At 45.5% G+C, this 27,545-nt stretch overlaps 3 protein-coding genes across 3 annotated transcripts; 1 reads left to right on the forward strand and 2 right to left on the reverse strand.

Annotated features, from left to right (window-relative positions):
* On the forward strand, positions 4,291-5,216 carry LOC8066312 (protein RALF-like 22). The gene has a single exon (XM_002442223.2). The coding sequence runs from the start codon at positions 4,529-4,531 to the stop codon at positions 4,907-4,909; it is 381 nt and encodes a 126-aa protein (XP_002442268.1). The 5' UTR covers positions 4,291-4,528; the 3' UTR covers positions 4,910-5,216.
* Positions 11,825-14,633, reverse strand: LOC8066313 (leucine-rich repeat extensin-like protein 3). The gene has a single exon (XM_021445894.1). It carries the CDS (start codon positions 14,591-14,593, stop codon positions 12,080-12,082), a length of 2,514 nt encoding a protein of 837 aa, XP_021301569.1. The 5' UTR covers positions 14,594-14,633; the 3' UTR covers positions 11,825-12,079.
* On the reverse strand, positions 17,408-22,228 carry LOC8067252. The gene has a single exon (XM_021466085.1). The coding sequence runs from the start codon at positions 22,226-22,228 to the stop codon at positions 17,408-17,410; it is 4,821 nt and encodes a 1,606-aa protein (XP_021321760.1).

Here is a 27,545-nt window from a genome sequence, read left to right on the forward strand (position 1 = left end):
TGTGCTAAATGTTTTCTAATATTTTTTTTTGATATTTAAATTGTCCTATTGAACAATCTGACGCTATAAATACATTGATCATTGGATGATCTAACACTATATGTTCTGCCTAAGAGTGTCTGACGCTAAACATTACCAGTGGACTATCTGACGCTAAACATTTTCACAGCATTAAACTGTCTGACGCTAAAAGTCTAGTCTGACGCTATATGTTTTTAGCGTCAGGACTTACTGCGTTAGTGGAAGTCTGACGCTATATATTTTTAGCGTCAGATCGTCTGATGCTATAGCCGCTTTTGGCGTCAGATCATCTGGCGCCAATTCTGGTGTTGTGGTGTAGTGTTATATATAAAATTATATATAAAGTAGAATTGAACGATTTATTTATATGTTTTTTCCATTGCATTGTGCAAGTAATTACATGGTCACTGTTTTATGTGATGGGAAAAATAGCCTATAATTATGATTTGAGTGTCTTTTCTCTATTGGGACCATCTTAAATTTCTTAATTGTCCTGTGATTTTTCTCCGCAATCTTGATCTAAATAATGGCTTATGCTGTTGTGCAATGGAACAAGGCTTATGATCAGAGATTGCAAGACAATGCAATTGATGCTGGACAGCATGCGTGGAAAAGGATGTTCATACCAAGGCTCCTATTATCTCCCTCGGATGATATTTCTGTTTGTTTCAAGTTCAAGAGAAAATAATTCTTAGTGCAGTTGAGTTTTGCCATAACGATACATAAATCGCTGGGACAAACCATCCCTAATGTTGAAATCTACCTTCCAGAACCCGCATTCCCAGCATGAACAGCTCTGTGTTGGTTTTATCAAGGGGGTGTTAAGATCAACAACAAAAAATTTGACAAAAGATGATATTTGCCATTTATCAACACTGTAAGCGTATATAATTTCTACTTAAATTTTGTAGGCTATATAGCAAATAAATAAATTAACTTATTATCTGTCATTCACACAGGTCACGTTCACTGAGGACGGAATTCATAGTGGACATTTTATCAAGCAATGCAAATGAATGTACAGAAAATATCCCTAAAAAACTCTAAAATTTACAACAACAAATTAATTAGCTATAATACGCAAGACATGACTTTATTATGCTTTGTTATGCATGAACACATTTGTATATAATTGAGTGTGACTTAAATTATTGAAAATGTCGCCATTTGCTTGGTTTCATGTAAATCCCTGAGATAAAACCGTAGCGTTAGCACGGGCATTATACTAGTGTTAGTAAAAATCAAATTCGACATAAGAAAAAGATAGTTTTTGAATTATCCGGTCAAGGCCAAGCATGTACACGCAGCTCTGTTCGCTTGAGCTTATCTGCCGAATCTGTCAGCTATTCAATAGTGTTTTTCTCTCACAACAAATCAGCGAAGATGTTTTTTGAAATTTTCCTTGAGTGGCGAAAGTTAGTTTAAGAATGTGACAAAATAAATCATAAGGACAAAAAATATTAGGTATTATAAGCTGGTTAGAATTTATAAGTTGGTGAGAAATATTCAATTATGCTGGTTTGATTCCTGCACGAGGATACTTCGTTAAGTTGTATGCTCCTGCAAGATAAGACACTTTAACATCTATATGAGACGTTATTGTTTGATATTCAAATAGTTGTAGTTTGGCAAAGAAAACATGAGATACTTATTTTAAGTATATATTGGTGATCCTAATCCCTTAAAACTGAAATTCCAGCCTTCGGGAGAAGTTTCAAATAAAATCGATCAAGCAATATTGTCACAAAAGCTTTGGTCATTGCGGTGATTACACCAGTTTTGTGGGACTCATAAAGCTCGAAGGTCCAGGCTTCAATTCGTCAGATTTTTAGTTTTGCCAATTTTTTGTATTAATAATTTTGAGATGAAGAGGGAGAGAAAAATCCATAAGTTAGCCAAGGTTTCAGTGAGCGAAGGTCAAAAGAAATTCTAGTGAAAAATCCTTCTAGAAGATCTCGCGAAGGCCAAAATGTGTCCGTAGAAAATGCCAACGGCGACGCCTACATACAATACATAAACAGAAAACTCGTATGATTCTCTAGCTTTATTATAGCTACCAAGCATTTAATTTGGGACATTTTTGTAGTATGATTCTTTAGCATTTATTACCAACCAACATTTAATTTGGACATGTCTGGATTATATCTACTATAGGATTTAGAAACTTATTATTATTAGACACTATACTTACCAAACATTTATTATTCGAATGCCATGCTTGCATAAATTTAAGACCTTAACTAACTCTAATGCCATTTTTTCTAATAGATAGATTGAGGATGAATGTACGGTCCCAGTCTTACAGACCTATACACTCATTTATCAAGGCGGTCACGTCCAATTTGTTTCACTGAAATTTGACTTATGCTGATTTGTTATGAGAGAAAAATATTATTCGTTCGATGAAAAGTATTGTTAGAGTAGTACTGAAGAACAATGTCTTACAGACCTGCAATCAACTAAATGAAGGGTACTTGTGCTGCCCATGCAGAGACTACACGAATCTGAGATAATTTCGCAACCCCAAGCAGATACAATATGATGTTACTTTGTTACCCAGGGTTTTGTGGAAGATTCGAAGATACGGAATATGCACAATGAAGAAGGTGATAATGAAGAAGATGATCAAGGTGGCGATGATGAGAGCATACCCTGTCGAACATAGTGTCAATGCGGATGATGTGGTTAATAACGATTTTCTTCGAAATACATTAGCACTAACATGGTAAACGATGACTTTTCTAACAATACAGAAAAACAGAAAAAAAAACATCGTGGTTCGTAGCATTTTTTTAGCTATGTTGTAGGGTAGAAAAAATCTCTAACATTTCCAAAAGGACCTTAGAGTCTAATTGGTTGCTTTATAGTCATAGCTTGCATTTGACCTTATGCATTATAATTTAAGTCAATATAAACATATACAATGTCTTAATATTTAGTAGTTATACACAGGGAAGCCTCGTTTGATAAAAAAAAAACACAATTGTTTGTTTACATTTCGTAGTCGGTGTCCTAGTTGAGGTCTCGTACTTATAGTCGAGATGTGAATATTTCACTTTTTTTAATGTACGTGTCAACTTTTGCAAAGCTGCGTGTGATCTAAACTAACGTGCTAGCTAATGCAAACACTGTATAATGCATAACAACTGCTAAATAAGAAAAAAAAAACTCACGCTACACAACAAAACAGCATCCATCAACTTATCAGCCGCAAAAACCATCAGCCAAACTGGATGCAAGTCTTGGTATATATTGGATGGAAGAAGCAACCAGCTCGAAATTCTGAGAGCCACCAAAGCCAGGTGCCTGGCCTTCCTAAAATTTTTCAAATTTTTTAAAAATTTTCTATCATATTAAATTTTTGAACACATACATGAAGCATTAAATATAAATCTAATTGCATAGTTTGTCTATAATTTACAAGATAAATTTTTTTAAACCTATTTAGTCTATAATTGGATAAAATTTGTCAAATACAAACGAAAATGTTAGTAAAACTAATATTTTTCATGAACTGAGGCCTTATTTAGTTCGCAAAATTTTTTGTTTTTGGCTACTGTAGCACTTTTGTTTTTATTTGATAAACATTGTTCAAACAAAGAGTAACTAGACACAAAAGATTCATCTCACAAATTACAGATAAACTGTGCAATTAGTTTTTATTTTTCATCTATATTTAGTGCTCTATGCATGCGACCAAAGATTCGATGTGACAGAGAATTTTAAAAATTTTTGCGAACTAAGGCCTTGTTTAGATACACCCAAAAACCCAAAACTTTACAAAATTCTCCATCACATCGAATCTTGCGGCACATGCATGAAACATTAAATATAGATACAAAAGATAACTAATTGCACAGTTTATCTGTAAATCACGAGATGAATCTTTTAAGCTTAGTTGCTCTATAATTGGATCATGTTTGTCAAATAAAAACAAAAGTGCTACAGTGTCAAAATCCAAAAAAAAGTTTTTGTCTAAACAAAGATGTGTGCACTGTGCACCCACGGCCAACATGCACATGTTTAGGTTTTGTTGTCCGTGAGAATCAGGGCCTAACCACCCACCCGCACCCAATCACAATCAATCACGCTCGCCGGCCACCTGGATGATTAGCGCCGCCCCCGCCCCCCATGCATGGCCCGGTGGCCACCGCCATTACCCATGGGCACATGTCGCTGTCCTTGACTAGCTGCAGCTGCAGCACAGCTGTGCCCCAGCTGTGCGCCGCGCACCGCGTCTGCCCCCGTTCCGGCTGCTCCCTCCCTCCCTCCCTCCCTCGACGCCGCGTTTCCGTTCGCCACCCTCACACGCTTCTCTCTCTCTCTCTCTCTCTCTCCTTTATCTCCCTCCCTGTCTGCCGCCACCCTCGCCCGCCCACACTCTCTCTCCACTCCTCCTGTCCTTTCTCATCTCTCACGAGCACCACCAAGACAGCTACACAGGCTCCCCTCCCCTTTCCCCAACTTGCCGCCGCCGTCTGCACACTCCGTCCGTCGCGCCGGCGCCATGGCTAGGCTCGCGCTGGCACTCCTGCTGCTGCTAGCCGTGGCGGCGTCTTCGGCGTCGGCCACGGGCGGGAGCCACCACCTGGACCTGGACCTGGGCTTCCTCTCCTCCTCCTCCGGGGCCCGCCGGAGGGAGTGCCGCGGCACGGTGGCCGAGTGCCTCGCCGCGGAGGAGTCTGAGGAGGAACGTCTGGACCTGGTCTCCTCTCCCGAGTCCCACCGCCGCGCGCTGTACGGCAACGGGTACATCAGCTACGGCGCGCTGCGGCGGGACAACGTGCCCTGCTCCCGCCGCGGCGCCAGCTACTACAACTGCCGCCCCGGCGGCCAGGCCAACCCCTACCACCGCGGCTGCTCCCGCATCACCCGCTGCCGCGGCTGAGGTGCTGCCCGGATCCGCCGCCGGCACCGCTCCTCCGCCTCCGCCGGCCCAGAATAAGTTGTTTGTTTCTCCTACCGCTGCTACCCGCTGCTGGCCTCCTGCTGTTTTACGAGTACTAGTAGAGCTATGGATTTCATTGCATTGTTGTATGGATTTGTTTGTCAACTCAAATCTTTGTGCTGTTGTAAAGTAAGGGGAGGGGAGAGGGGAAGATGGATGGATTCTTGCCCTTCTCCCTGCCCCTATGTCGGCTTAATACTCTTATGAACATATATATACTCTTATATTCTTTTCATTGCTTTGATTTGATTGCTTGGTTCCTGGCTGCAAGTGTCCTGGATTGATTGATTGATTGTTGTAGAACAGATTCAGAGTTCTGCTTTGTTGATTTATGGAATGGATCATTGGAATGCTGTGGTTTCGCTCACCCGGGAGAGCCTGGGATTCATCCTGCAGATCTAGAGCAGCATACCAATTACCAAACCAAAACCATGGTCTGGACTCTGGAGTGCCGTTCCACTCCTGATCTGCAGCCAGCAGATCTGTGTGTTCCTGGCTGCTCTGTTCTTTGTTTTGTTACAATCTCACCTGCATTGCTAGCAGGAATGGAGTGCCCCAGCAGCAGTCCAGCAGCACCACCAACAACAGGAACATGGAACAAGGAAGAACATGCGTCCTTGTTTTGAGAACATGCGTCCTTGTTTTGATGAATCTATCATCTCTACTACTAGTTTTCTACTCCTACTCGCTAAACATGTACGGCACTACAGGCAGCGTCGTCTTCTTTGTTTAATTAATACTAGCTCTTGCAGGCTGGGATCAGAGGATAGTGATACCCACGTTGCCTCGCGTGTTTTTGTTTACCTGATTGATTGGTACCGCTGCTTGCATTTTGACCACAGATTGACAGTATCGTCAGGTAGTCCAACTCCATGACTTGCATACATTCTCAGATTGTGAAATCAGAAGCAGCTACTAGTTTTATTAAGAAAAAAAAATCTTAAGCACCTGCCATGGCTGTCTCAACCGCTGTGATTTCTGTAGATTCTGCTGAGACCTGTGAGAGGTAGGCGGCGTCGTGTACAAGTAGATGAAAGTAAAGTAACAGACCATTTTATTTCCCCCAAAATAGATCCTATGCTGGAGGTGGATTTTATATTCGTCTGGACGGTAGGTGAGAGGAATAAGTGGACCCGTGTTGTTCATCATTGTGCGTGCCATGTGGATTTGCTGTTTGTTTGTTTATCCAGGGAATAAATGATCTGGTTAGGTTTTGTTTGGATGTTGTCGTATTCAATTCAATCCATGTGTGTTGGTGTGGATTGGGGTGGAATTTAGTTCAAGTTCCATTCCAATCCACCTCAATACATGTGGATTGATGTGAATCCGACAACATCCAAACAAGGCCTTAGAGCAACTCCAAGACTACTCTATATGCACTTGGCAAATCTTAATTTTTGGCAAAACATAGAAAAAGCTCCTCCAACACTACCCTATATGCACTTGGCAAAATAGGATGCTTGGCAAAAAGAGGGCCAACTGGCTTAAATTTGGGAGCGTTGGGAGCGCTTGGCATCTTGCGTGCATGCACGCTCCAGCACCACGCTCGCTCACGCATGCCTTAAATAGATTGTAACTTTTGCATAAAAGTCTCTCTGAGAATCACAAGATAGTCCAAATTTGTTGGAGAAGCCTCTTTTTTCACTTGGTATTTGAGTTTTACACTTGGCAAAATCCAAAATTTGCCAAGTAAAGTTTAGGTTCCTCTTATTGTTTGTCAGCAGAGTACTGCAAACGCCTGATGAATGCTGCCTCGGAACGACGCATCCCACAATCTGCGGTCGCGTTCCAGAAATAGTTTATTCGTCTGCAGGGCGGTGCTCTCTTTGTGTTTTTTAAAGTAGTTTATTTATTTATTTTTATAATATACTTTTTTTATATAGGATTTAGAAGTTATTTTAAACAAAATTCGGATCAAATATTAGAAATATAAATCATTAATAACTTTTAAATTGTTGAGTTTGCAAATGTGAAAATTATATGAATAGATTTATCTTGAAAATACTTGCATAAAAGTGTGTGTATATATATATATATATATATATATATATATATATATATATATATATATATATATATATATATATATATATATATATATATATGGGGCTATTGCGTTCTTACCCTTATTTAGAAGTCTAATTGTGATTTTACCCTTGTTTTTCTCGCCATTGCGATTTTATCCTTACTCTGTGAAAACGAAGCTTCAGTTTACCCTTACTCTGTGAACAGCAGGGTAACGGTGTTAAATGGGCTCGCTAAGGACAAGTTTGCCCTTGCGAAAATGGGCCTACTTTTTTTAGTACATTGTGATTTTACCCCTACTTCTAACTCTATTAGTTTTTTTGCAATAAAATAAATAAAAAACAAAAAAAACCCTTTCTCATTATCTCCTCTATTGATTCCTTTCTCCTGTTCTACGAAACCCTCCATTCCTCGCGTACTCCCGTACACCTGTTCTAGGACAAAAACCCTAGTGTGTCGGGTCTGGGCAACGAGGGAGGTTGTAGCTCCTAGCGCCGTGCGGGCAGGGCCCTGAGAGGCCACCCCCTCAGTCCCTCGCAGTCAGGGCCACGAGCGCACGGTGCCCCGTGCAGCGCGGGTGGCTATCGCAGGCTGCCGTCGCGGATCCAGCGCGCGGCTCGGCCAGTGATGCAGCCGCAGGCGCACAGGGCCAATGCATGGGACGACAGCTGCGTGGGTAGGTAGGTAGGTAGGCGGCCCTGGAACCAGAGGGTAGCGGGTTTAGAGCCAAGGAGTTGGTGTCCAGGTATAATTTTTTAATCTCTGAGTGTGTATTGGTCAACTCTGGGACGAATTAACCTCAGGCTTTAGGCAATTGCACTAATTTGGTTTCAATTGCTCTGATTTGTAGGCAAAATCACATAAATTTGAAACATGAATTTAAATCTAGTTGTTAGAGTTTCTGTCATTTTTCAGTTTACCAGATGGGGGACCAAAATCATGGCAACAAGGTAGAACCTTGCCTACTTTAAGTTGTTGACATGCATAGCTTCAGCTTGCTACACTTTCTTTTGATGTGATATTATCTATCTATATTTGCATATTGTGTGAAATTATATGTAACAAGTTGTCCAATGTTGCTGCTATTTTTTAAAAAACAGGGGTAAAATCACAATGTACTAAAAAAAGTAGGGGCATCCGAGCCCATTTAACACCGTTACCCTGCTGTTCACAGAGTAAGGGTAAACTAAAGCTTCGTTTTCACAGAGTAAGGGTAAAATCGCAATGGCGAGAAAAACAAGGGTAAAATCACAATTAGACTTCTAAATAAGGATAAGAACGCAATAGCCCCTATATATATATATATGTGTGTGTGTGTGTGCGCGCGCGCGCGCGCGCTATATTCTACACCAAACAGTTATACTGAACAGAATTCAGTATTGTTCAGTATTTCGCTAGGTGTACGGCTCGATGATACTGAACGTTATTCAGTATTGCTCAGTATTTTTTCTACTCAGTTTTGACTTGCGGTGTAGAATAATATTCTACACTTATGGTGTAGAATAGCGCTACCATATATATATATATATATATATATATATTGTAGACTGTGTCAAACGACTTCTAAATCATATACGGAGGGAGTATATATGCATCTCCAAAGATAAAATACTAGAGCAACTCAGCGAGAACATAAAATGGATTTATGGTTTTGGAGAAGATAAATTACTAGAACAGCATTAGCACTTTGATTATGTGCTCTTTATTATTGAAAAATCTTTTGGCTTCAATATTTTTGCTGTTTGTTTTCCATTGCCATTAGCAGCAGCTGGCTCCTGATGGTCTAGAGTAGGGGCGGCCTGGGCTTGGCCTGTTTTCACTCACGGGCTATACGGCCTATAGAAAGATGGGACTTTACGGCCCATTATCATCAAGCAGAAATGGTCGGTCGGTCGCCTCCGAGGTCCGGACCAAAGGCCCGCCTAGCAGTAGTGTCTGAGGGCGGCGGGCTGGTGGGCCGAAGTTGCGCTGAACCAGACGGCCCAGATACCGGCGAAGGCCCAGCGGCGGGTGCAGGGGAACTGGGCACCAAACACCGAGGCCGGCCCATGGAGTGGACTGGAGCAGCTCTAGATGGACCGCGGAAAAAATGGGCTGGACTGGCCGATGCCCATCTTTGTGAGAGAGAGAGATTTTTTTTGACAAGGGTGTGAGAGAGAGAGTCGAAGTCCCAGTCTACTGCTACCCGTACGACCAGTGCCGGCCCTAAGGGGAGGGCAGTAGGTGCGATGGCCGAGGGCCCTCGTAGGATAGGGTCCAAAAGTAAGTATATAATACAACATACTTTTTAGCTATAGTTTTTGTTTATTAGTATATGCATATATATGGTGCAATGGTTTATCAAAAAAAAAACGTGAGCCAAAAGAAGTCGAGCCACCAATGCCCGTACACGAGTTGCCACACATAGCGATCACGAGTCACGACTTCTGGACTTCTGATGAGACGGCGAGACCGCGAGGAGAGACGTTCACCAGTTCACCACACGATCACCAGCTGCAGTGGATAATACCAAAACCTCTGTACCCGAGTTCTAGCCTTCCAAAATCCAAACGATAGCGGCGATCAGCTGGCAGGGCTCGACGAGGACTACGATATGTGATCTTGGTTATTTCCTTCTACCCTTTTATTTTTTGTGATTTGTGAATCTTGGTTCTGTGAATTAGTTCATGTCCCAATTGTCTAGGCACTAGGTTTTTTTCTTGTTTAATTTTTTGCCTAGTACTTTATACTCATAAAGTTATATTTTTCTTCTAATTTAGGTCAGGTGTTAGAGTTTTAGAATGTTACCTAAAAAACATCATTTGTCAGGGATCAAAATGAAAAAGACAAGAAGAACAGTTTATCTATATATAATTGGATTTGTTTTCCCTTTACGAAAAAATTAGATTATATTATTATAAAATTTTATATTTTAGGGGTCGTCATGATGAATTCGCGAGAGGGTCCTCAAAATTCTAGGACCGGCACTGCGTACCAAGGACCGGCACTGCGTACGACCAAGGATGATGATGGGCTAGAGTCACCACCATGATTAGTACTACCTCCATATCTCTCAAGAAAATCGTGTTAGACAAGTTTTGAGTCAAATATTGAGAATATAAATCATGAAACTTTAAAGTTGTTGAGTTTAAAAATATGAAAACCATATGGATAGATTTGTCATAAAAAAGACTTATATATATATATATAAATTTTTGATAGATGTTTTTATAAAAACAAGGAGTCAAAGTTCAGCTTTGAGACTGTGTCACTATAGGTATAGAGGGAGTCTATTTTCACGAGTTTTGCTCAACATATACTAGGGTCTGTTTGGATCCTATGTGATCACTAAACTAGACTATTTTAACCCCTGAAACTTCAAACAGACAATTTGGAGTTGATTCTAATGTTTAACCAACTTTATAAAAATGGCATTAGTTCATTAAACCACAAAATTAAGCTAAAATAGTCTAAATTTTAGTACTTAATTTTAGCCAACTAAATATTAAATCGTGAGATCCAAACAAGACTTTACTTAATACTCCCTCCATTCCAAATGATAAGTCATTCCAAGAATCTTGAAGAGTCAAAGCATTTTTAAGTATGACCAAAATTATAGAGAGAAATACTAAGATTTATAACATAAAGTGAATATACTATGAAAATATAATTAAGAAAGAGTCTAATGATACTTAGTTCACATCATGATAATAATTATTTTATCATATAAATTTGGTCAAACTTAGAATAATTTGACCCTCTAAGATTCTTAGAATGACTTATAATTTAGGATGGAAAGAATAATTTGGTTAAGAGACTATTACAAAGCGGCCTGATTTCGGCCCACATCCATGCTAGTTTTACCGGGAATCTGGGAAGATTGATAGCTATGCTTTCCACACTGTTTATGCTGGGTTTTCCACACCCATGCTTGTTTACTCTACTGGAACGATTTGCCTCAACGGCTTGGGTCCTTCCACACATGAAGTTCTTGGCTCCTACTTGTTCTTTGAAATTATCTTTTGTGCACAAGAGTTCTGATGGTGAAAATTTCTTGAATTGTGTTCTTTCACTAGTTTTGTTAACGATCAAAAACGATTTTCATGGCCAGTTTAAAACACCACACTATGCTATCGATGATAAACATAGGGCGTTAATAGCGTCAAACATCTTATGGTTCCTGGAAAAGCATTTCTAGGGTTTGTTTGGTTAAGAAATCCACCCCTAAAAAATATGTTTTTAAGGGTTGGTTTACGACAACCGCCCTTAAAACTATACTTTAAAGAGCGGTTGCTGCATGACAATCGTCCCTAAACCAAGTTTCCAGATGTTATTACCATAATGAAGCTGCCCTTCAAACCTGTTTTTTAGCAACGACAATGGTAATGCAACCACAACTAAAAACACATTGTTCTTGGTATGAGCCCTCCTAGAAATGTAAACCACTTATTCAATGATTTGGTGAAATTAGGGGGTCACAAGCACAACCTGAAATTTTTGACAGGTGCAACAGTGATTTGCTGGGCAATTTGGCTGATAAGGAATGATTCGGTTTTTAATAATTATTATCTGGAAACTTTTTTACAGGTTCTTTTCAAGAGGACATTAGATATGGTTTGGATAAGTGCAAGGAGTAGATCATACAAGCATGTTGGCTTCTAGAGACAAGAACCATAATGTTTTTCGCATCATATGCATGTTCTTATGTTTCTTTTTGGACTGGTCAGTAATTTAGAACTTACTAGTTGTGGACTGATTCTTCTTTATCCAATGAAGAAGTTTGAAGCTAGAACTAATTTTCATTGTGTATAAAAATGTTTTGCACGTTGTGCTAAGAGTAGAATCCCAGAGTGGCAAAAATCATTCCTTCTCCATTTGCACATTTCTCTTCTCGGTCATCAACTCATCATGTTACATGTGCATGCGCTAGTACATGCGTACGTTACCTATGCTCTTATACACAAACGCACGCACGTACCATGCACTCATCTGAGCTTTCAATTCACGTCGCTAGAGCATGCATGGTGCGATCAACTGATCACTGCTTCTCCTGGCCTCCTCATCACGATTACTCTCATTGTCAGTAGAGCGTGCTGTGATCACCGCTTAGTATCCTTGGAACTGAGGCGGTGGCGGCGACGCGTACTTCTGCGCCATGATTGGTGGCAAGATGACTTCCATAGGAGCCGGTGGTGGACTTAATGATGGTGCCGGTGGAGGCGGTGAGCTCACTATAGCAGGTGGTGGTGGAGAGCTGACCGGTGCAGGTGGAGGAGGGGACTTTACTGGAGGAGGTGGTGAGCTCACAGGTGTTGGTGGAGGTGGTGAGGTCACTGGTGGTGGTGGAGAGCTTACCGGAGGTGGTGGTGGTGGAGACTTCACTGGTGGAGGTGGAGATCTTGCCGGAGTTGGCGGTGGAGGTGATATGACCGGTACTGGTGGAGGTGGAGGTGGAGATGTTACAGGTGGAGGTGGTGAGCTCACTGGAACTGGCGGGGGAGGTGATCTTACAGGTGGTGGTGGTGAGCTAACTGGTGCCGGTGGTGGAGGGGTTTTCACTGGAGGTGGTGGTGAAATCACAGGAGCCGGTGGAGGAGGTGATTTTACAGGTGGTGGTGGTGGTGAGCTAATAGGTGCCGGTGGTGGAGGGGATTTCATGGGAGGCGGTGGTGAAATCACAGGAGCCGGTGGAGGCGGTAATTGTTTAGGTGGTGGAGGAGATTTCACCGGAGGTGGTGGTGAGCTCACTAGAGCCGGTGGAGGAGGTGATTTTACTGGTGGTGGTGGTGGTGAGCTAACTGGAGCAGGTGGTGGAGGGGATTTCATCGGGGGCGGTGGTGATCTCATTGGAGGAGGTGATTTTATAGGTGGTGGTGGTGAGCTGACTGGAGCAGGTGGTGGAGGGGATTTCACTGGAGGCGGTGGTGAGCTTAATGGAGCCGGTGGGGGAGGTGAATTTACAGGTGGCGGTGGCGAACTTACAGGTGGTGGAGGAGGTGGTGATTTCACTGGCGGTGGAGGTGATTTCACCGGCACCGGTGGTGGCGGAGGTGATTTCACTGGTGGAGGTGGTGCACTCACCGGTGTTGGAGGTGGGGGTGATTTTACTGGTGGTGGTGGTGGTGAGCTAACCGGAACCGGTGGTGGAGGGGATTTGATAGGTGGGGGATGCAAGCTAACAGGTGCCGGTGGCGGTGGAGATTTCACCCGTGGAGGTGGCGAACTAATAGGTGCCGGCGGCGGTGGTGGGCTCACTGGTCGTGGTGGCGGGGACTTCTTTGGTGGTTGTTTCTCCGGTGATGGCGCCGGTGGCAACGGCTGTGGACTAACATCCGGTGGTGTGTGAACCTTCTTCGACGGTGGCACGGGCCCCTTGGAACAGACGTTGGTGCGGCAATCGACGGGGTGCGCGAGCACAGGCGTGCACTCAAGCGACGACTTCTGCTCTGGACGCCCGCCATGGAGGCAGTTGCCGCTGTCGTCGAGCGCCACCGGCGAGTCCATGGACGGCACGCACGCCTCTGCCTCGACGCTGAAGAAGTTGTGCGCGAAGCTGAAGTTGGCGAGAGCCGGGAGCTTGCAGACGCGCTCTTCCACGGCGCCGGCGAGCTGGTTCCGCGACACGTCGAGCTGCTCCAACCTGGTCATGTTGACGAGCCCCTCCGGCAGCGTGCCAACGAGCGCGTTCCCGCTGACGTCCACCACCGTGGAGTTGACGAGCTCGGCGAGCTCCGGCGGGATGCAGCCGTCGAGGCGGTTGTTGAGAAGCATGAGCTGGTCGAGCGTGCCGGCCATGCGGCCGACGCTGCGAGGGATGCATCCTACGAAGGCGTTGTTCGCGAGCACCACCACGGTGGCCGTCGAGTTGCCGAAGTTGTCCGGGATGAAGCCGACGAAGCGGTTGCTGTTGACGAAGATGGCGTCGAGGTCCTTGTCGAAGAGGTGCGGCGGCAGGGTGCCGTCGAAGTCGTTGAACCGGAGGTCGAGGTACTTGAGCACGGGGATCTGCAGCACGACGTCGGGGAAGCCGCCGACGAGGCGGTTGTTGCTGACGTCGAGCTCGTGGAGGAGCGCGAGGCGGCTGAAGCTCTTGGGGATGATGCCGCAGAAGCGGTTGGAGTTGATGTGGAAGAAGGCGATATCGGTGAGCAGGCCGAGCTCGGCGGGGAGGTAGCCCGCGATGTCGCCGCCGTTGAGGTCGACGCCCGCGACGACGGTGGTCTTGGCGTCGTCGAGGGCCGGGACGCACGTGACGCCGAAGTAGGAGCACACGTCGGCTCCGACCCAGCCGCCGGTGAAGTTCTTGGGGTCGGAGTATATGGCGCGGCGCCAGGCCTGGAGCGCGACGTACGCGCGGCGCAGGCGCTCGTTGGCGAAGGTGACGTCCACGTGGATGTCGAACTCGAAGTCGTCGGGGAGGTCGCCGTCGCCCTCACGCAGGGACAGCAGCTGCCGCCGCGCGATGTGGGACGCCTCGGCGTCCGAGAGCGCGGCCGCCGCCGTGGCCGCTGCCGCTGCCGCGAGCAGGATGGCGGCGAGGTAGTAGACGAGGCTGCTGTCGTTCCGGCATCGGCGCGGGCGAACCACCACCGCGGCCGTGGCGCGGCGGGCGGCCTCCATTGTGTTGGCGGGGGGAAGGGGCAGTGCGGGAAGCCACCCCTTGCAGAGCTTCCTATATGGGATGGGGGGGAAGATATAGGCCTGCGGCGAGGAGAGGACATGGCCGAGCGAGCGGCGGCGCGCGTGTCCCGGTGGTGCCCGTTGCGTTCTGGTGGTTGCTGTGTCTTTTGGGCGGGAAAGGAGGGACACGTGGACAGCTGCTCGGATTGTCTGTTCCTCTCTTCTCTCTTGGGTGAAGTGTCAATTTGCCATATGCGTCATATACTAAAACTGGCCTCCAGTTTTGTGATGTTGTGACAGAGAAATTTGGACCTAACAAATAGCAAACTCTTTTACGTGACAAAAGCGCGCGACCCAGGCCTCCAATGCCCAGCAGCCTTAGAAAGGGAGGGGGCCTTGGCGTGGTCGGCCGACGATGGTGACGAGTTGAGGACAGCGAGGGAGGCAGTGGGCGGGAGACATAGGGTTAGCAAAGAGCTTGCAGTGGGGGCAAAGGGCTTAAACTCTGGCTCCTCCGGTCGAGGTTAGGGGAGGGCAGGTGGGCAGCGCACCCCGCGGTGAGGGAACCACTAGCAGGAGGCGGCGGCTAAGGCTAAGTGAGGGAGCAGGCCGGCGTGGTTGTGCCTTTGGTTGAGGTTAGGGGATGGCAGGATGGAGTGGCGGGGTGGGCGGTGGGCGGCGCGGCGAGTGGTGAGGAAGCCATTGCTAGGGGATGTGAGGCTAGGTGTGGGAGCAGGCTGGCGCGGTAGATAGAGCGGCAGGCGGTCGCGGCCTCCCCTAATGCGCGACAAGTTGTGCATTATGTGGCTCCTAACAAATGGTGTTGTTTTTTTGGTTTATGTGTGGTGATATGGTGTCTGCAGCAAATTTCAACAAAATTTGGCAAAAAAATCTGAAACTTCACATTTTTTTGTTGGGTGCCGAATAAGAGGAACCCGAACAAATAACATATATCGGTCAATATTTTCAGGTGGTGCTTAGTTTTCCTTTCATCCAAAAAAATTCTAAGTTTAGATCTATCATTTTACATAATGGAACTAAACACCATACAAAATTTTTAACAAAAAGGAGACTATTCTCTATTTTGGATTTTGACCTCAAGAGGCAGAAAAAAAACCCAAAAGAGCCTTAAGTGGCCATAATGAGAACAATAAATTTTACATTTTGGATGAAACTAAACATAATTCTAAAATTTTAGTATTTTATCATTCCAAAACAATTGACATTTTGCATTTTGTATTCAATGGGCAACTAAACAGGCCCTCAGTCGAATTTGGCCTGCGCCCAAATTCCGTGCCGAAATGGGCCAAAACTCCAATCCCGGCCGGCCAGCCCACGTACACCTCACACCTTTCCTTTTGTTTTTTTCCCCCAAAAAAAATCGCTACTCGTGATCGTGATCCAGGCGAGCCGCCGCCGCGTAGCTGCCTGCCTGCCTCGCCTCCCGCCGTCGCCGCGTGGCCGCCCCGTTGTGCTGCTGCACCGCCCCGCCTCCCGCCGTCGCCGCAGTCGAGCAGAGGCCAAAGGTGTGTAGCGGGGCGGCTGGCTTGGCGAGGGCTCTGGTCCCCTGTCCCCATCCCCATGGCCTCACCCCTCACGCATGGCTCGGTCGCCGGCTTGCTGCTCTTGGGCAGCATTCGTTTGTATTTCAGTTTGAACTGTCTACCGCTCGGCGCTGGCACATAAGCCATGTTCCGGTATGTTGACGAACCACATTTCCCCGCTCAATAGCAAGCATTTGTTACGCTTTGTTATATATATATATATATATGTAAATGTGTTGTAGATGGATTAGAGAGGGCTTCAACTAAAATATAAAAGTTTGAATCTGTTTAAATGTCCGAAATTTCTGAAATTCCTGAAATTTTGCCGAATTTTTGTTTCCTACCGGTATAAAAAACCCTTGTGCTAAGGTATTGGTGGAAGCGGCATACACTACATCCGTATGTGTGTGTATATATATATATATATATATATATACTTGGTTATTAGTACATGCAGGCCATGGGTTCATCTCATTGGTAGTTTAATTTTAAATTCCATCAAATTCTGTTGAATTCGTGTGTATTTAGTACTGGCTATCATGCAATTTATACTTTTGTTGTGGATCATTGTTTGATCGTTTGAACCTGATTGTGTTTCGTTTAGCGGTGTTTGGTCCAAGTGTCTTTGAGTTGTAATGAACGGCTATACTCATTCATGCATGGATAGATGGAGGAGGCCAGAATACATTTTATACCTGAATCTCAAAAGAAAAGTATATGACAACACTTTGTCGTTGGAGCACACATTTTCTAAAGCTTAAGCATATATGGCACACATAAGGAAATCAACTTGACAAGCGAAATGTCACACTTATTACAGATGGAACCATACCCGACAATGATCCAGAGAAAATAAACCCCACAAACACATCCGAATACATGAGCATGGGACACCCGGAAGAGCCACATGTCCCATATATATGCTCAAAGCAGACTCATACCATAAGATAAGCAAGCATGCATGCATGCAGGCAGGCATGCTGTGCAAATCGAGATGAAGGCCACACACACAACAAGGAAAATCCAAATCGATACATAAGCATAGTCGCACACAGGTGCTATGCTCAAGCATGCATGCATGCACACAACCGCAGACGCGCACAGTCCCTTTGCAGGAGCCCGGAGGTAACAGACACAAAGATGCACACAAGACACAAGCACAGAGCATAATACCGATAGCTTGCACACAAACAAGGCCTGGAAATCAGTGATGAGTGTAGAGTACTGGATGAATGTTAAGTGAATTCCTTGCAAACCTTTCCTTAGCCAGCTAGCCTCGACTCTTGATCTTCAAGAAGCGGGAGATCAGTGGAGATCCTGTATCATCGCCCTCTTCTCCTGTGCTTGTTTCTTTTGCTTGGCCTTTTTGCAGTGGCCTCTTGTGTGTAAGAACAGGTTTCCCTTTATGTGCTGTAATGTCTTTCCTCACCTGATAAGGCACATGTTCACCACTGCACTCGATCTCCTTCAACTTCAGAAGATTGCTGATGCCAGAGAGAGACTTCATCTCACTAAAGGACCAAACAATCCTCTCTAGCTTAGGAGCAGCTGATTTGTCGGTGAAGCTAATGCTGTCAATGTTACGACACTCGACAATAAGAAGGTCAAGTTTTGGGAACTCATCTTTATTGAAGGTAAGCTGGCTTTCATCGTAAGACTTGTCTGATAGCACTAGGCAGTGTAGGTTTGGTTTCTTTCCAAGTTTATGTATATCTTCTTGCTTCAGATGAGTATCTTGAAGGGTCATCATGGAAATTCGATAGGTTTGGTCAAAAAACTTGAGAAGGAATTTGTCACCCTTCAACTCGACCTCCTTAAGTTTCGGAAGTCCATTGATCCCAGTAAGTGTGGAGCTTGTGTCGTCCAAGGTTAATGCGATCTTCTTGAGCTCAGGAGCTGCTCCAGGTTCGAAGATGATGTTGGTCATTTTGGAGTCCTTAAATCGAAAGCACACGAGATGTTGGAATTTGTCCTTCTTGAAGGTGAATCTGCTCTCTGTGTTTTGCTTAGGAACTGTATTCTGCTCAGCAGCTCTTGTATTGGTGTTTTGGTTGGGAACTCTGCTCCGAGCTTTTTGCTCAGTGCCTTTGCTCTGAGTGCTTTTCTCAACGTCTTGGTCAGCAGCTGCTCTGCTCTCGGTGCTTTGCTCAGGGGCTCTGTTCTGAGTGTATTGCTCGGCAGCTGCTGTGCTCTCAGTGCTTTGCTCAGGGGCTCTACTCTGAGTGCCTTGCTCGGCAGCTGCTCTGCTCTTGGTGCTTTGCTGATCTTGGGTGTTATGCCCGAGAGCTCTGCTCTCTGAATTTTTGTCAGGGTCTCCATTTTGGGTATTTTGCTCGTCATCTTTGTTCTCAGTTTGTTGCTTAGGAGCTGCTTCTTCATGAGAAAATGAAAGAAGAAATTGGTTTGCTTCTAGCTCAAGCTCCTTCAGTTTTGGAAGGTTGTCAATCCCACAAAGAGACCTTATGTTGGTGAAGGACAAGACGATCTTCTCTAGCTCAGTAGTTGCTCCATCTTCAAACTTGATGTCAGTTCCAGTCATGCTTGTTTTTCCATCTGTCATGTCAGGACCCTCAACAAGAAAGTACTTGAGTTGTGGGAATTCTTCCTTGTTGAAGGTGAGTTTTGTCTCACTATATGCAGTGCATCGGAGCCTGACAGAGTGTAGTTTGGGAAGCATAGCAAGAACCATTAGGCTTTTCTGTTCCAACAAGGTGCTGCTTAGAGTTACCTTGGCAAGATCGTCGCAACCTTTGGCCAATGATTCGAGAAGCTGCACATTTTCTGTGTGTGTGACTTCATTGATGGTTAGGCTCTCAAGCTTGCGAGTATTTTTTCTCCAAATCTTTATATTCTCTTGTAGTAGTCTCTTTTCGCTGGAGGATACTTTCTTAGTTTCAGTGAATGGTGATATAGTGACTGAAAGAGACAAAAGGCACTCATGAAGGTCACTAATAGCTCGGAACAACCTCCTGAGGTGATTGTAGTTGTCTTCGATAACCACACCTAGCTTCCTCAGCTGCCATAGGTTTCTTATTTTTTTCAAGTCACTGCCGTCCCCAGAAGCTTTGACATTTGACAGTACCTCCAAATTTTCCATCCTATCGATTTGGTTGGGAATCTGGACAGCAGAGCATGGCTTGGCACACATTCCTGAACTTGAATCAACACGATCTGCCAGCAAGCGCCTCAGCTTCAGGAGCAGGACATTTCTTGTGGCATTCTCAGGCACCCTTGTCTGTCTGATATCCAAGACCTCAAGCTCATGGAGGTTGTTGATTTCAATGGGCAGTTTGGTAACATTTGTTCGTCTTAGGCTCAAATACTTGAGAAGTAATATCTTGTTGCATATGTCCTTGAGGTACTGATTCTTCTCAAAGCAGTTGATGCCTTCCAGATCTAGCACCTTGAGCAATGGCAATTGTGGTGAATACTTGGGGAGCCTTTGCACAAACTTCTCAATCCTATCAGAGGCACGGAGTCGGAGGCCACTAAAGATAGAGAAGTGGCGAGCCCATTGATCTGCCAGGCGTGCATCCAAAATGTGCTCTTTATTTGCCATCTTGGTGATAAACCTATGGACTTGATCACCTACAATGCAGCTCTTGACCTTTCCTGTGGCATCAATATCATGAGGCAAAACAAGCCCTCTTTTGATGAGAGCATCAAAACATCGCTCGGCATGACGCACAGTAGTGCGCCAGTCTTGCTTAGTTATCAGCCCTTCAGTGACCCACCGTCCTATTAAGGTCGACCGCCTGATGTTGTGGCCTTGAGGGAAGATAGCAAGGTACAACAGGCAAGTCTTGTATTCTCTGGGCAGTTCTTTGTAGGAGAACTTGAGTATCTTTTTAGCTTTACTGCCCAATGTCATTTGGGGAACCAGGTCTTGATGCAACTTGCACAGTTCCTGGTAGCTCCTGTTGGGATTAGCAAAAAGAGCGTGCGCGAAGATCTTCATGCAGAATTCATGTGGATGGCAGCTGTCCAAGATGTCATGGAGGATCTGAGAGTTGTAGCCGTCATTTCCATTGTTCACCCGTTGCTCTGTAAGCTGGAGCACAATATCATGGTAGAGGCCAACGAGAGAACAGGTTACTGGCTCCCCAGGTGGATTGCAAAATTCTTTGGCCTTTTGGCTATTCTTTGTGGACACAATCACTGCGCTGCCGGCAGCGCACCCTAGTAGATTCAAAGCATATCTGGTATCCTCCCACCGGCGGGACACAAAGTCTTTATCATCATCTTGGAGGATGATCAGAGTCTTCTCATCCTCCAGGTGCTTGTTAATCATGTCCACTACCCCTTTATTAAGCATCTGACCTATAATCTCCCCAATGATATTGGATAGCTTTCTCTTGGTTTCATTGATAGCAGTAGCGACAGCACCACTAGCCTTAGCAGCCTCCCCAGAGATATCCTTCATTTTCTCCCTGGTTTGTTTGATAACAGTTTCAGCAGCAGTAGCAGTACTATTGGCGACTTGATCGTGGCCACTCTGCTGCTGCTGGATGCTGCCTGTGCCAGAGTTGCCTTCGAGTTGCTGCTGCTGCTGCTTGGGAAGAAGCTCCCATATGATGTTTAGTGTAATCCTGTGGTTGTTGATTATTTCTTTGATGTGATCCTCGCCCAGTGTAGTCGCAGTCGAGCTGGTGGAGGTGGAGGCTTCCTTGGCCTGTGGTTGGGGGTTGTTGCTCTCCGCGAACAGCTTCTTCAGGATATCCTTATATTGGGTAACATGGAGACATATCTGGGGCTTAGCCTTGACTTCTCGTTCCATATTACTAGTTGGCTTAGTCTCGACTTCTTGTTCCATGTGAGTTTTCAACCTGGAGGCAGTTTCCTCCATGGCCGCATCCCAGGATAGAGGCGAACCCGTGTCAGGAATTTTCTGCAGGAGCCGCAGTACATGCAGGAGTACGCCTAAACGTTTATCTGTCATGCTCGTGATCAAGTTCTTGGATGATCCTTCAAATTCGTTGCTGTCGACTTCTCCAATCTTCTTCAAGATATTTTGAATCTTTACATTGATATTTCCAATTTTAATCATACCCCAGATTTCGCCAATGAGATTGTTTTTGTACCGGTTAGCTCGCTGTCGAGGATCTGGATCCTGATCCTCGACCTTCTTGTTGTCTTGTACCACTTCTTCAGCTTGCTGCTGCATCTTCTCCTGCTCCTGGATCTCGCACTCACGCAGGATGTAGGCGAGAATCTCTGATGGTAGAAGCGGAAGATCCCATGGGAGGTGCAGATCTGGAAGATTGATCCACACCTTGCGCGTGAAATGGCTGATGGCCAAATTCAAAGACTCACGTGCAATGGCGCCGGCGTTCTCGGCATCATCCGGCGCAACAATGGCAGTGGATGCTATTGCCACCTCCTTGGTCTTGGATTGCAACTCTAGCCAGCTTGCTAGCTTCTCGGCGCAGTAGTCCTCCAGCAGAACACGAGGTTCTTCAAGGGCTATTCGACGGGGATTGGGACCATCAGTCCCTGCTGCTTCTGCCGCTTTATCCTCTTCGTCGTTGTCATCATCCTCCTCTTCTGCAGCCGCAAGCGCTGCAGTAGCATGGGACGGCCACAGCAGCATAGATGATGCCGCATCAGCAGTTCCTCCTCCTCCTCCTCCTGCTCCTGCTCCTACCGCGACCGCGTGGTTCCGTGGGATCTCCACACCGTACCGCAGCCGCCTCTTGCCGACGTCACGCGCCCGTTCCTTGAGCTCGCGCAGCCGGGTGGCTGCGCTGTGCTGGGCGACCATCTTGTGCACCAGCCAGTCAGCCCACCAGAGGTAGCGCCAGCGCCGGCCCCTGGCACGGTATACCGCGAGGTCACCGCGCCGGTGGTGGAGCTCGATAAAGTTGCTGCAGTCACGGGCGAGGTCACGAACCTGCTTCATCCACGTGCGCACCTGCTCGTCGTGCCCGCCAGCGGGACGAGCCGTCCTGGCCAGGTGCTCCAGGAAGCTCTGCATGCTCTCCATCTCCTCCTTGATGAACTCCATGTCGCTCCCGACATTGCTCAGCAGCAGTGCCTCGTTCCGGAGGAGGCCCAGCAGCGAGCTCACGGCGCCTGACGCGAGCTCAGCCATTGTTGCGCCGGCGTCTCTCACCGGCCGGCTAGTCGGTGTGCCTACACTCCCCACTCCAGCAGAGGTAGATAGGCTTAGATCGACTAGTTAATTTAGCTGAGCTAGCTAGCTGTTCGTTGTCCAATAGAGTGGATATGATGACCTAGGAGCCTAGCCAAATTAAAAGGTGCCATGCCAATGCATTATTGGATCTTGCATTGTGGGTGCGTGGAATGGATGACCGACCCTTTTGTTTTTCGGGCAACAACAATGGAGCATGACATGCTCGATAGTCCTACAACACAAATGCTTTTCTTTGCTTTGCCCTCAATGCTTTGCTTGTTACTCTTTGTTTCGGTTGAGATGGCAAGCATAGTACAATTCCTGTGAGGAATATGCAAATTCTTTGAGTGTTTCTTCAGTTAGTTAATTCAGAACTATGTCCGGATCCTTTACTTGATGCATATGTATCCTTTCTGCTGCCTTGCATGTCTGTTCTAGCATCTAATCCACTTTGTCTGACAAAAGGACAATCCATGAGCTGTTGTCCAACCTGACAACAGGATGCCTTGCCAAGTTGCAAGTGGCCAAGCTCACTATGTCCACATAATGTTAATTTCTTCTTAACAGACTACTGCTGCAATTGCGATTAAGTGGGTTTATTAACATTCACTTGTATGGAGTCCAGCAAAGAGAAAAAGAGAGAATGGTTAACAATTCTTAAGATTAATTTTCATAAGAGTGAGGTGTTTGTGTTTGGAGTCAGCAAAGAGAAAAAGAGAGAATGACAGACATTCATTATCTATCGTGATATCCAAGGGCACCACACTGTTGCAGTTCTGGCTGAATATTTGGAAATCTGGGAGATGGTTCAGGAAGTGGTTCTGCAACCTGAAGTGACTGATAAGCACAAGTGCAAATTTGAAGCCTCTGGAGATTTTTCTACTAAATCAGCGTATAGGGCCTTCTTCAATGGTGCTATCTTGTTCGAACCCTGCAGGCTGATTTGGGGCAGCTGGGCCCCCAGGAAGTGTGAATTCTTCCTTTGGCTAGTGGTTCATAACAGGTGTTGGACGACAGATAGGCTGGCCAGACAGGGTTTCCCAAATCCTGAGCATTGCCCTCTTTGTGACCAGGAGGACGAATCTATCCAGCATCTCTTATGTTACTGCGTTTTTTCACGACAGTTCTGGACTCTGGCATCTGCTGCTCTGTCATTTTGGACTTCCTGACATAGGTCCTCAACCAGACTCAACAAATTTCTTTGATTGGTGGCTTCAGGCCACCAACTCTTTCAACAAGGAAGTTAAACGGGGCTTCAACTTGCTGGTTTCTTTGGGTGCTTGGATTCTTTGGAAAGGTAGGAACGACAGGGTCTTCAATGGCATCTCACCCAATCTGAGTCGTGCCCTTCTCCTTGCAAGTGAGGAGGTTGATCTCTGGATTTTGGCCAGTGCCAAAGGCCTCAGAAGACTTAGAAGTCTGGTTGCTGTTCGCAATGGTGGTTAGAGGCTTTTGTAGTGTTTTTTTGGTCGTCTTTCGTTGTCTAGGTTTTCTCTGGAGTGGTTGTATTTGTAGGCTGGTTTTGTGTTTAGTGTTCCTTTTGGGTGTGTTGGTGTGAGTATGGGGTGGTGTTAAATCTGTTTTGTACTTCGGCATTTATGCCTCCTTTTTTCTCCTATCTTAATGCAATGATACGCAGCTCTTCTGCGTATTCCACGAAAAAAAAATCTATCATGATAAGAGTGGTTAACAGGTCTGGAGATTAATTTTCTTAAGAATGAGGTGTTTGTGTTTGGAGTCCAGCAAAGAGAAAAAGAGACAAACATGCTGAACTGTAACTTGGGGGATTTGCCTTTGAAGTACTTGGGGATAGCATCTGAATATGGGGGCTTTTGATCCCATAGTTCAGAAAATGTTCAAAAGGTTAGACCCATGGAAACGGAGAAATCTTACTTCTGGGGGCAGATTGGTCCTGACCAATTCCTGCTTAAGCAGTATTCCTATGTACTGCATGAGCTTCTATTGGCTGCAGGAAGGGGTTCATAAGAAGATGGGTGGTATAAGGGCTAATTTTCTTTGGTAAGAGAAGTTTAGGTATCACATGGCCAAATGAAAAATGGTTTCCAGGCCAAAAGACCAAGGGGGTCTAGGGATTATTAACACCAAGATAATGAATGAATGAATGCCTAATAGTAAAGTGTATTTGGAAAATACACCAAGAGCCTGATGAACTTTGGTTCAAATTAAGACTAAATATTTGGATGGTTGTAGCTTCTTCACTTCTAAGAGCAAAGGGGATGGACTAAACTGCAAATTTTGGCAAGACTGCTGGTTACATGAGGTACCTCTTAAGATTTCCTATGAGGATCTGTACAGGATGGTCAGAGATCCTGAGTGCTATGTATATGACTGCTGGGTGTAGGACTGGTACATTGACTTTTTAGAAGACAGTCTGTGCCTGAGTTTGAGAGGTGGAAGGCCTTAAAGGATGAACTAGCCAACGTTGTTTTAGATTCTGATTCCCATGATGTGGTTATCTAGGCTTTAGAGAAAAAGCTTTTCACTACCAAATCTCTATATAGGTTCCTCACTAATATGGGAGTTTCTAGCAGGATCGCTGGTTACATTTGGAAAAGTAGGATCCCTTTGAAGATTAAATTCTTTCTTTTTTTTTGCGAAAGAAGATTAAATTCTTTCTGTGTCAGATGTTTAACAACAAACTGCAGGTGTCACTAAGCTTGACGAGAAGGGGTTGGAATGGAGGTGATAAGTGTTGTATGTTGTTGGATATTATGGGCCTAGTCCATTTATTTAATAATATCTATTAAACTCTATGGTCCTTACGTGTGCATTAGTTTGTTTTGTAACGTATAGAATTTAACCGAGAGACGACTCTACTTAAATGCCTGATTGTTGACCAATCAATTTGAGAGGTTGATGAGGAGTCACCAGGGTGCCACGCGCGCGCCGCCGTCGCCGCTCGGCCCAAGCCCGTGCGCGTAGGCGTGGGCCTGGGCGTGGCGTGGCGAGGCAGGCGAGCGGACGGGTGGGCGAGGCCTTTAATTTTGCATCTCATTCCTTTCATGGTCTTGATTGAGAGAAGTTTCTGATAACTCGTGGTCTTGATTGAGAGGAGTTTCTGGTAACTCCCGTAACTCCTGTCCTTTTCCGTCTCCACCATCGCTTGATTGAGAGGAGTTACTGGAGTTTCTGCCGTAACTTCTGTCCGTTTTCGTGTCAACCATCGCAAAGATTCGCGACCTTTCTGTTCCGCCGCGCCTGGCCTTCCTTTTTCTGGCTTCTGCTTGCCTATAAGAGAACCCGCACCCTCTCAGTTCTCCTTAGAAGGAAAAACCACATCTAGTTGCGCAAGTCCTTTCCGTTCCATCTTCGGCGAGCACTAGAGATGGAAGAGTAGGCCTCCGTAACGTGTCTCCGTCGTGCGCTTCATCTACTCGGGTGAGGATGGGCGATTACGTTTTTGGGGAGTGTCGTTGGCGACACGACTACTCGCCGGTGATTCTGCGGCGGCGACTACACGACAATCTTCTCTACACTGCACCGAGCGGGACGACTACAACGGCAAAGCACCACCATGGCCTTTCCCGGTGCGCGCGGTTCTGCCGCAAGGTATAATCTCCTTCATCCTATTGTTAATTTGACTGTTAATATCATGATGTTCCTGGGTAGCACTTTGCTATTATCCAACATGCTTTGCTTGGATTATCATGTGAATAATCTTTTACTGGTACCATATATTACTGTACTCATCTTTGTTTCGATTATTGAGGATACACTGCTCACATCTGTGATGATTCACATAAATAAAATGATATTAGTTGTATGTTCTGTCTCCTTAATTTGCTTCTGCAAATTGATAGTCATCCTTTTAATATTTGTCATGAATTGTTTTTCTCAAATAATTGATGTTGTAATTATCCCTTTTATTGTGTCATTTTTATGGATTAAAATAACTGTGAAAATGCCTTATATTTCAACAATCTGCCTTATATTTCAACAATCCAAAAATGTAATTTCAGGCCATTTTCATTGGCTTTGTGGGCATGCTAAAGCCTACGCTGTTTAAGGGCACTCACTACAAGAGGTGGTGTGAGAAAGCCCTTCTGTGGTTGTCAGCCATGCACTGTGGTCATGTGCTCCAGGAGCAGCCTGCCGGTGAGAGATCCGAGCAGGATGAGGAGGCCTGGGGACATGCTGAGATCATGTGCAAGGCTGCACTATTGAGCATCATCCATGATTCGCTGGTTGATGCCTACATACCACTCCCGTCGGGCAGAGCTGTGTGGGAGGCTCTTGAGGCCCGGTACGGTCTTTCAGACGCTGGTTCTGAGCTGTATATTATGGAGCAGTTTCATGACTACAAGATGGTTGATAACCGTTCTATAGTCGAACAGGCTCATGAGGTACAGGGACTAGTGAAAGAATTAGAGCTGTACAGATGTCCTCGTCCTCTCCCTGACAGGTTTGTGGCAGGCTGCATTATTGCTAAGCTGCCACTTTCCTAGACTGATTTTGCTACTACCTTGAAGCACAAAAGGCAGCAGTTTAGTATTGCTGAACTTGTTGGCAGTCTTGATGTTGAGGACAAGGCTATAGCAAAGGATGTTAAGGGGAAGGGCAAGGGCAGGAATGGTGAGGCGACTACTAGTGCACATGTGGTGCAAAAGTTTCGTCCTAAACCACAGAAGAAGAAGCCCGAGCAGGAGCTTAAGCAGAAACCCACTACTTCCTTCAAGAAAGGTAATAACAAGAAGATGAGATTTGACAAGGCGAAGATGACTTGCTTCACCTCTGGGAACAATGGGCAGTTCTCGAGAGAGTGTCCTCAGGCTAAATGGAAGTCCCCACCAAAGGCGAAGACAGCTAACACCATTGAGACTGATGTAGGTGCTTCTGGGTATGGAAATTTATCTGCATTTTTAGTTTGTTCCTCACCTGATTGGTGGGTTGATACAGGTGCAAATATACATGTGTGTGCTGATAAGTCCTTGTTTTCCTTTTACCAGGTTAGGAGGAGTGGAGCCTTGCTGATGGGGAATGGTGCGCGTGTTGGTGTTCATGGTGTTGATACGGTGGATCTGAAGAACGTGCATCATGTCCCCTCCATAAGGAAAAATCTAATTAGTGGCTCTTTGCTATGCCGTGATGGCTTTAAACTTGTGTTTCAGTCTAATAAATGTGTAATGTCAAAGTATGGAACCTTTGTTGGAAAAGGCTATGAAAGCGGAGGCTTGTTCCGCTTGTCGCTAGTTGACACTTTACCTATTGCCGTGAACAATGTGGTTAATAACGTTAATGTTGAGATGAATGTTTG

The sequence above is a fragment of the Sorghum bicolor genome, chromosome 8 (genome assembly GCF_000003195.3).
Source record: "Sorghum bicolor cultivar BTx623 chromosome 8, Sorghum_bicolor_NCBIv3, whole genome shotgun sequence".
Taxonomy (NCBI): domain Eukaryota; kingdom Viridiplantae; phylum Streptophyta; class Magnoliopsida; order Poales; family Poaceae; genus Sorghum; species Sorghum bicolor.

Excerpts from the sequence above, each read along its gene's own strand:
- LOC8066312 (XM_002442223.2), top strand. The coding sequence starts at position 4,529 with ATGGCTAGGCTCGCGCTGGCACTCCTGCTGCTGCTAGCCGTGGCGGCG.
- LOC8066313 (XM_021445894.1), bottom strand. The coding sequence starts at position 14,593 with ATGGAGGCCGCCCGCCGCGCCACGGCCGCGGTGGTGGTTCGCCCGCGC.
- LOC8067252 (XM_021466085.1), bottom strand. The coding sequence starts at position 22,228 with ATGGCTGAGCTCGCGTCAGGCGCCGTGAGCTCGCTGCTGGGCCTCCTC.